This window comes from Ailuropoda melanoleuca, chromosome 9 (assembly GCF_002007445.2).
Source record: "Ailuropoda melanoleuca isolate Jingjing chromosome 9, ASM200744v2, whole genome shotgun sequence".
In the NCBI taxonomy this organism is placed as follows: domain Eukaryota; kingdom Metazoa; phylum Chordata; class Mammalia; order Carnivora; family Ursidae; genus Ailuropoda; species Ailuropoda melanoleuca.
In genome coordinates this window covers 70,391,201-70,401,397 of record NC_048226.1, presented here as the reverse complement: position 1 = coordinate 70,401,397, position 10,197 = coordinate 70,391,201, and the positions used below count along the sequence as shown (strand labels likewise).

The following is a 10,197-nucleotide window of genomic DNA, read 5'->3' as shown; positions in this document are numbered from 1 at the left end:
AAAAGAAATTCAGAGAGTAGAGAAGGCACAGTGAGAAGTAACATTGTTTGCATGCTCTGTGCGTTCCCCAGGGGTATAGCCACAGCTAATGATTTCTCTCTCCCAGTATTTTTTTTTTAAGATTTTATTTATTTATTTGACAGAGATAGAGACAGCCAGCGAGAGAGGGAACACAAGCAGGGGGAGTGGGAGAGGAAGAAGCAGGCTCATAGCAGAGGAGCCTGACATGGGGCTCGATCCCATAACGCCGGGATCACGCCCTGAGCCGAAGGCAGACGCTTAACCGCTGTGCCACCCAGGCGCCCCTCTCTCCCAGTACTCTTTACCTCTTTCCTGGCCTTAACCATGGTTTGGACTGTGTATTTGCTTGTTTACTTGCATATTTTCTACATCCTCATCAGGTTATACACTTCAAGAAGGTAGGGACCCAGAGTGTTGTGTTCACCAGAATATATATCCCCAGAATATAATTTAGTGCCGATCACACAATAGACACCCAACAAATAACTTGATGAACACATGTATGAAAAGAAATCTTCAGAAAGAAGACAAAAAAATGTCCTGGGAATAGCACACCTGTTTGCACTGCCCTGCCCTAGAACTTTCCTACAGTATTTACATTATGCTTACAACTGATTGTTTCTTGCGCCATCCCTGAGAGACAGCCGGAGATGGTACTGNCAGAGTGTTGTGTTCACCAGAATATATATCCCCAGAATATAATTTAGTGCCGATCACACAATAGACACCCAACAAATAACTTGATGAACACATGTATGAAAAGAAATCTTCAGAAAGAAGACAAAAAAATGTCCTGGGAATAGCACACCTGTTTGCACTGCCCTGCCCTAGAACTTTCCTACAGTATTTACATTATGCTTACAACTGATTGTTTCTTGCGCCATCCCTGAGAGACAGCCGGAGATGGTACTGCACTCCCTTTCCCAATGAGGCCGTGGAAGTCATTCAAGCCAACATAATTTGCCCAAGACCAGTGTCAATGTAGGCAGTGGGTTGAACTAAAGATGGTGGACCTGGGTTCCACATCCAGTCTCCCACAACTCTGCCAAAGCTTACTCTGAATTCTCCACTGTTCTGTTTTTGGTAATGGGAAGGAAGAACATGGGGTTTGGAGGCAGACAAATCTGGGTTTTAAGTCTAACACAGCCCCATCACTATTCCTTGGGCCATGTTGGCCAAATACCTAGCCTTTCTGAGCCTGTTTTCCCAAGTCGGAAACGCTGCTTGCCCCTCAGAGTGACCCAGTCAAGGATTTCTCAGATGCTGAGATGCCTCCCAAGTGACTGGAGGAAATCAAGACACAGGAGAGGAAGAGAACGAGCTCTCCACTGAGACAGTTCCAATTTGCAAAATATCGTTATTGTCACATCATTTCGCTAGTTAGCACCTATTAAGCCCAGGCAGAAGAGAGGAGCCGAGGGGATTGAAAGAAGGAAGGTATGGTTTGTCTGCTGGGCCTCGAAGTGGAGAGGGGCTCAGGACAGATGCTGCTGCTCAAAGCCATCAGCACCATCAGCTGTCCCCGGCACCCTTCAGAAAGCAATCCGAACTGTGCGGAGGCGTCTGCGTTAAAGGGAGGAGGTGCTAGCCTCTATTAGTGGCCTTTTATTTCCTTGAAATAAACAACACTATTTCAAACCGGTGACGGCTTTGTTCATTTATTCTGTATTATCTGACTCCCCAGCCTCACCCCCATTAAAACTGGCAGCCGCTTCAGAGCACAGGACATGTGTTCCTTTTCCACTCCTGGATCCTTGGCGTCAGAACAGTGCCTGGCACCTCGATGGCACTCCATGGAAGAGCATGACACAAATGAATCCAAGGAGTGCTTATAGGAACCGAGCAGAACACTTCCAGGCCTACCAAGGATTACCTCTAACACACAGGCTTGTTTTGTACGTGGGAACGCAGGCAGGTGCAGAAGGACGCGTGCTTCGTGAATGGGTTCTTCTGGAGAAAGAGAGTTCTTAAAAAGTGCCAAAAACCCATCAGCCAGGTGACCGGAAGTCATACAGCGGAAGGCTGTGAAATGGTAGGAGGTCATCTTGCGGAGTAGAGGAAGAGGGAAGAGGTGAGTGGCTCCTGCCTGAGCCGGTCACTGAAAATGCAGGAAGCCTTAGCCCAGAGTACAGGAGACCAGAGAGGATGAGGTACTATGTCAAAGGCCCCGGAGGGTTTAGGAAGAAAATGATTCTCACTGAGCAGATTCACCGCTGAGAGCTGTGTTGGGACGAGATAACTCTGAGGACAGAAGCTTCAATCAGAGGTAAACTTGTCTTGTAAATGGACACTGTGGATAGAAAACCTTCGCCGTGGCTTTTGAGGGACTCAAGACGTCTGGTGGCTCATGAGCTTCCAGGACACGAAGATCACTGATGCCCTGTAGCAATTGTGTGAACACTCAGCACTGAAGCCCTCTGCTCCCTGATCTCATCTGGGAAGTGGCTGCAACACCGCCATTGCTCATTGGCTTGTGAGAACAACCTGCAGGGATGGTCTATCAGCGGGTGCCGTGCTCCGGGGGCTGTGCCGGCCAGGTGAGCTAGCGCCTCACTCTCCCGGCCCCTGGTGGGCTCCACAATGTGTATGGCGTGGGGGACTGCTTCCCTTCACTATCTCCGAGTCTCCCTTCTCATCTGTCAACTGGGGACAATATCAACATTTTACAGTCATTGTGATGATTAAGTGAGATAATATAACAGAGCACTTAGTATCCTATGCCTGCCTGCTGCCTGCCAGGCTGCTGTCACAGGCCTAAGGAGGGCTAAGCACAACTTCCTGGATTGATTGATTGATTGATTGATTGATTTTAAAGGTTTTATTCATTTATTTGAGAGAGAGAGCAAGGCAGGAGCAGAGGGAAAGAGACAAGCAGACTCTCTGCTGAGCACAGAGCCTGACATGGGGCTCGATCCCAGGACCCTGAGATCATGACCTGAGCCAAAATCAAGAGTTGGTCGATTAACCAACTAAGTCACCCAGGTGCCCCAACTTACTGGCTTTAAATTCTTATGTTCCATAACTGGGATTCATCCACTGCTGGTTAGTGTGTAAAGCTGGTTAGCGTGGCAAACTATTTGTCAGTAGCTACAGAAGTCAAACATATCCCCATCCTATGAGCCAGCAATTCTACTCCGAGGAACATACTGAAAAGAAGGGAATGTCCACCAGCAGGCGGGCACACAAACGTTAACGGCTGTGTCATTCACAGTAGCCCCAAACTGGAAGCAACCCAAATGTCCTTCAAGTAGTATGATTACACTCACCTAATGGAATGGACTTAACAGTGAAAATGAGCAAAACTTTGCAACTCACAACAACACGGATGAGTCCCCCTCACTAGCGTGATGTTGAACAAAAGAAGCCAGGCACGAAAGAACACTTACCATATGATTCCATTTATAAAAGTCTAAAATATAAACAAAGCTGGCCTAGAATGCTAGATGTCAGAACGGTGGTTGGGTTGCCGAGGTGGACAGTGACTGGCACATCCCAGTCACCACGATGAGGGGCGCAAGGGAGATTTCGGGGTATGGAAAATGCTCTATGTCTTCACATGGATGATGGTTACATGCGTGTGTCACCTTATAAAGATTCATTGCACTTATGACCGACGTGGGCATTTTTCTGAATGTACGTTCTAGCTGGTAGATAGTACGGTTGCCCTTAATCCTTTGCTGTCTCTCCACTGGGCACAGTGTGTACTTCCTTGCCCTCCTGATGTTGGACTTGTCCATGTGACCTGCTTGGGCCAACAGGAGGCTAGCTGGCAGGATATGAGCAGAGACATGAAATGTGTTCCGGTAGTTTGATTCTGCCCTCTTAGGTTCCTCCCATAGCCATGAGAAGATAAACCTCAGAGATGCTGTTTTCTGGCCTGATTCCCAAAATAATATACATGGCACAGCTTGAACAACACCTGGAGCCTGGTGCTGGAGGTCAGGCCTCACCACTCAACTTGTAGCTGATTGTGAGGGGAAAGAAAAAGATGATTTTTTGAAGCCCCTGAATGCTGGTGTGCTTTGGTATGTCCTTCGGTGATAAAGGACCAATACTGCATTCTTCACTAAAAAGTCCATTTACATCTCTATGCTCCATCTTTATACTAAGCACCTGTTTCAAGTTCAAGTCACTGGCACTCACCTCCAGCACTTACATGAATGACTCATGTCATAAGTCAAATGAATTGGTTTCACTTTCTATAAACTGGAGACGATACTTACTTTACAGGGCTCTTGGGAGGATTTAATGCCCCAGCAGACCTAAAAGCACTTTGCAAACTGCAGAGCACAACTTTAGAGGGATGAATGATGGGGGGCAGGAGGCCAGCGTGTGGATCACGCCACATGCCAGGCAAAGCTGCTTCCTGCCCACAGGACCCAGCCTGACTCAAAGGGTGAAGGCACACGCACGGGGAGGAGGCTTGGGAACAAATGTCGGGGCTTGCACTAAAGCCGTCACCCAGCTTTTGAGCGTAGTTCTGACCTACCCTTGAACGCAATAATGATTAGGTCTCTAGAAGGCCAGCTCGTGTACAGGCAAAGTAGGGGAAACAGGACCCTAGGAGGGCCACCCGCAAGTTCAAGTCTATGCCCTGCCCCGTGACTTTCTCTGAGTCTGAAGAGCCACGCTCAGTGCTTCATTCCATCCTGTTGGGTGCTGTGTGCCTAACCAGCCCGCTAATCCCTACTGCCGGACTTCAGCACTTCTCAGTTTACACAGGGCAGGCCCATCTGTTCTCTCATTGTGCCATTATTTCCATTGTGTGGATAAGGAACCCGAGACTCCAAGAGATTAAGTGGGTCCTGCCAGGCCACTTAGTTCACAAGCATTAGAACTGAATTTGCAGCAGGTTTTCTAACCAAGGGTTAGAAAGGTAATTCACTCAAGTGAGCAAGAATTCCTTCATTAAAGGACCAGGTGTAGCGTCAGGAAACAAGTGGCACTGTCCTGAGGGGACAGGACCGGTAAATTTTTACAGGAGAGAGTGAGGGGGGGATGGGTTTGGAAAATCATCATCAGGTAAGCAGGGGACTTTGAGGAGGGTGGGGCATGGGGCAGATGAGGAAGTGGGGGAGGACGGAAGAGGGAGGAGGAGGCCTATGAGAGGCAGTCTTTCCCGTGGGAGGAGCTAGGGCCAGCATGGGGGGCACCACCCCACAACAGCTCTGGGAGAAAGGAAAGAATCCAAAAGGGACCAGCAGGCTCTGTGACGCCATAGCCCTGGCGTCTTCTTCAATACTAACAGTCTGAGGGTGATGCTGCCACCACATTCTGCAATGACAGCCCCCCTCGGGGACGCTCCCACTGCCCACCTGGGGGAAGGGTGTGAGGTAAAAATGCCTGGCCTGTCTCCTACCATACCGGTCTCTCTCCTTCCCAGTCAGCCCTGAGCCCTTCCCACTGCCTGGCCCCAAACTGGTCCCTGTGACCAGTACAATCCTCAGTGTCAAGATGGTGAGAGCTGTGCTGAAGGGATGCCCGAACAAAGCTGTATTTAAGCAAACACACGCTTCCTTTAGAGTGCAGACAAAAAGGGCCCATTTCCGCTGATTCAACAAGACACAGCAACCCTCAAGGCAGGAATAGGGGTGGGGTGGGGTCCTGCGATTTTCTTTGCAACAATTTTCACATGGGTGGAGTAGAAAAATCTCCCCATTGGCAAGGTGAGCCGTCACTGCTCCTTCCCTGGGTGCCATCTGAGCCTGACCCTGTTCTGAAGCAAGCTTCTCCCCCTTTCTCCAAAACCAAGTGGGTTCTGTGGCTGTGACCTTACCTCCACGGTCCGAAGGCCATTCTGTTTCTGGGTCAGAGGGCCTGAGTTGAGGCTCTGGGGATTCGGGCACTGGGTCCCACAGCTCAGCTTCTTGTCTGGGTTGGACATTCCACCCGGAGCTGTGGATCGGGGCACACCATTGGAGGACGGTCCATCTTCCAGCACACCTGGGGGAGGGAAGCAGAGGATGGCACTGGAGTCTTGCATATGACAGTTGCTGCAAACAANGGGGGGGGGGGGGGGAAGCCACAAAGAAGAAATAAGTCACCAGAATCCCACCATGCAGAATTACCCTCTTCTAAAAGAACATGTAGGTGCGGCCCAGTGTGGAGCCCGATGTGGGGCTTGAACTCATGACCCTGAGATCAAGGGTCAGATGCTTAACTGAGCCACCGTGGTGCCCCTTTGTGTATATTTTTCTTTTCTTTCTTTCTTCTTCTTCTTCTTCTNCGGGGGGGGGGGGGGGGGGGGGGGGGGAAGCCACAAAGAAGAAATAAGTCACCAGAATCCCACCATGCAGAATTACCCTCTTCTAAAAGAACATGTAGGTGCGGCCCAGTGTGGAGCCCGATGTGGGGCTTGAACTCATGACCCTGAGATCAAGGGTCAGATGCTTAACTGAGCCACCGTGGTGCCCCTTTGTGTATATTTTTCTTTTCTTTCTTTCTTCTTCTTCTTCTTCTTTTTTTTTAACAAAAATGAGACTTTAAAATCATTTTGTAATCTGAAACTTTTACTTAACATCAATGACATTTTTCCATGCAATTCAATATTCTGCCATATTAGTTTTCACATACTTAGTCGGCCATTGTATGGATGTGTCACCATATATTTATTTTTAATTTTTTTTAAGAAAGTTCTATGCCCAATGTGGGGCTTGAACTCATGACCCCAAGATCAAGAGTTGGATGCTCTACCGACTAAGCCAGCCAGGCGCCCCTGTGTCACCATTTATTTAATCCCCTCTAGTTGGTTATTTGTCTTCACAATAAATGTCACTGTGGTTGAAACTTCTTAGGCTTAAAGCTTTATTCTTTTTTTTTTTTTAAGATTTATTTATTTATTTGAGAGGGAGAGAGAGAGAGCTTCTCAAGCAGACTCCCTGATGAGCACAGAGCCTGATGCAGGCCTTGATCTCACAACCCATGAGATCACCATCCGAGCTAAAATCAAGAGTCTGATATCAACCGACTGAGCCATCCAGGCGCCCCTTAAAGCTTTATTCTTAATTACCTCCTTAGGATAAATTCCTGCAAGTAGAGTTACTGGTTTGAAGGCTATACAGTTTTTTACACTGTTCCATCTCAAGGGGTTGGACTGAGCATGTGTTCGTCAATAGCAAATGCCAAGAAATGATAGAATGAGGTTTAAATATATGGCCTCACTGAAAAGCAAGAGGGCTACAGCAAGGAATAGTTGGTTGGAGAGTACCTGACTGAACAGAGAAAAGGCGGCCCAGGAAGCATGAGGGGAAATAGCAGGTGGGGGGGCAAGAAGTGGGCAGAAGCTGTGCAGTAGCCACAGGGAGGCCAGGGGCAACCAGGTAGGTTGGTCACTCTACTCCTGCAGCCGCTGAGGCCAGTCAGCAGTCACAGAGTGGTCTGCGAGGTGGGATATTAGGATATAACAAGAAATACATATTTGGTCTTTTCCCTCAGTTCCTGGCATAGATCTCCTAAAACCCTGGTAATTTCCTGAGTGACAGGTGATAGGAGCATCTTTTGTCATAACATTTGGTCTTTGCTTCAGTTCATGACACAGAGCTCCTAAATCCCTTGAGATTTTGTGAATGATAGGAAAGACAGGAGCACCATTTATTCTAATGAGGCAACTCTCATAGGTCTCCTTGATAGCTTCAAGATAGGGGCCAGTTGCCAGAAAGACCTAATCTTGACTAAGAGCTTGGAAATTTCAGCCCCACCTCCCAACTCTGGGAGGAAGGAGGGGCTGGAAATTGAGTCATTTGATCATGCCTACATGATGAAACCTCCAATTAAAAAAACCCCTGAAATAACAACATTGAGGGAGCGTCCAGGTTGGTGAAAGCATCCATGTGCCAACAGGGTGACAAACCCAACTCCACAGGAACAGAATGCACTTACAAATCTTCTAGACCTCGCCCTATGTACCTCTTCACCCTATGTACCTCTTCATTTATACTTTATAATATCCTTTACAATAAACTGGCAAACACAAGTAAAGTATCCCTGAGTTCGGTGAGCCATGCTAGCAAATTATCGAACCTGAGAGGGGATATAAGAACTCCGATTTACAGCTGACTGGTCAGACGTACAGGTGGCAACCTAGGACTTGGGACAGGCGTCTAAAGTGGGGGGCAGTCTAGTGGGACTGAACCCTTCACCTGTGGGGGCTGTGCTGACTCAGGTGTCAGAACTGAACTGAGTAATAGGACACCGAGGCAGTGTCTGAAGAGTTGGAGAATTGGTTGATTTGGTGGGAAAAAAAAAATCCTACACGTTTGGTGTCAGAAGTGCTGTAAGTAGAAACAGCACAGAGAGGGGCCTGGCTCAGAGAGAAGGGCAGTGCTCTCAAGGGCTGAGAGAAAGAGAAAATCGACGCCACAAAGGCTGGCCCTCTGAACGCAGTGCCAAGAGTTCGGCCAATAGTTTCCACCCCTGCCTTCCAAGTGGGCTTCTTAAAAGAAGAAGGTGCTGCTGATGTGCTACAGGGAATTTCAGTTACAGAAACTGGCACAAAACAAGAATAAACAAACGTTTGAAGAAGGCCAACACCATAAAAGAGAGACAGCAAACTTGACAGTGGAGACCCCGCAGGAAATGTAGCTAATAAGGTATGCAGCAGAAAATTTAAATAAGTGTAGTCAGTCTGCCCAGAAAAATGAGGGAAGATAAGGTATGCGCAAAATGAGGACAAGAGTGACCAAAGATAATTGAATAATTTTAACTGTTGAAATAAATTTTTAAAACTCAGTAGAGACACTGACTAGCAGGACAAACATAAAGAGCAAGTCAGTGAGCTGCCCTAGGGATTCTTCTGGAAGGAGCAAGTGGAGGTATGAAAAACATGCTGGAAACACGGGATGAAAATCCAGACATTACAACCTCAATTGAAGAGTGGTTCCAGAAGGAGAGAGTAAAGAAAAATGAAGGGAGGCAATATTCACAGAATAATAGTATTTCTCAGAACTGAATGAAGAAAGATGTGAAACCCCAAATTGAAATAGCTTACCACAAACTTGACAAGACAAATAAAAAGAAAAGCCAACCTAGCCAGATCTTAGTGAAAATTCAAACACTGTCAATAACAAGAAAAGCTTCAGAAGAGAAAAACAAACAAAAACAAAAAAGCAGAATGAGATTGATACTAGACTTTTTATCAACAACCAATGGATGTAAGAAAATATGGAAGAGTGTCTTCAAGATTTCAAAGGATATGCACATTGTAAAGTCTTTTGCAATACATTCCCAGATTTACCTCTATAAATCTCCAATTACCCTACTGCCCTCTGCCAACAGTATATGAAATGCCAATATTCCCCAATCCTCCACAAACCCTGAATATTTTCTTTTTTGTTTCTCATCTTTGCCAATTTAAGAGGCAAAATAGTATCTCAGTGCTTGGGTTTACGCTGCTTGATTCACTAGAGATACCATATTATTTATGTGCCTATTGGCTAATTGTGTGGGACTTTTTAAAAATTGTCAAGTCATTTGCCTATCTTTCTTTTGAGGTATTAGCCTTGGTTTGCTTTTAATCAAACTTAAGGAAAACAAACAAAATCCTTTCCCAGAGTGTTGAGAAATTATTTGCAATGAGGCATGCATCAGAAGCACAACATGTCTGATGTACAAAGAGAGGGAGGGTTGGTTGACTAGGCTAGAGGTGGTGAGGCCACAGTCCCAACACAGCTGAGGAAGCAGTGATCCAAAGAACACACAGGTCCACAGAGCACCCACCAATTCTGCAAAATGCTAAGAGGCTCTCAACTGTGGCAATGGGATAGAATCAGAATTCAAAACATTGAAAGTAGAAAATGGTGGGTCTGGAGTTTCCTGACTGGCTGTCTACAGTACTTAGGGGCACAGTGGATGTGTTTTAGATGTGCCAAGACATGGATTCTTTCAGCTCAGCTTGCCCCACATCTTTGGGCCCCCCTTCCTCCATCACCTGGCAGCCTTTCCCCTTTCTCTCTTCTCATCCCCCCGCCATCTTACACCTAAAGGGTCTCAAAAGCATGTGTACGGACAACCCAGCACACACATTCGATCTCCATCTCTAGCTGCCCCGTGGCCCAGGGGAGTGCTAACCTGGAGAATGAATCAGGACAAGAGGTCCATGAAAAACCTGGAAGCAGGCCTGGCATGATTTGGGCTGGTAATTCCAGTGTCACAGCACCCACAGAAGAGTCTAGGACAGAG

The 10,197-nt window shown here is 47.1% G+C and overlaps 1 protein-coding gene across 1 annotated transcript in view; it reads right to left on the bottom strand.

Moving 5' to 3' along the window:
- The window catches only part of BAALC (BAALC binder of MAP3K1 and KLF4), a 102,433-nt gene that overhangs the window by 6,580 nt on the left and 85,656 nt on the right, over positions 1–10,197 (bottom strand). The window contains exon 3 of the mRNA XM_034668517.1: positions 5,798–5,964. Within this exon, the coding sequence (XP_034524408.1) occupies positions 5,798–5,964 (167 nt within the window). The remainder of the gene's footprint in view (positions 1–5,797; positions 5,965–10,197) is intronic.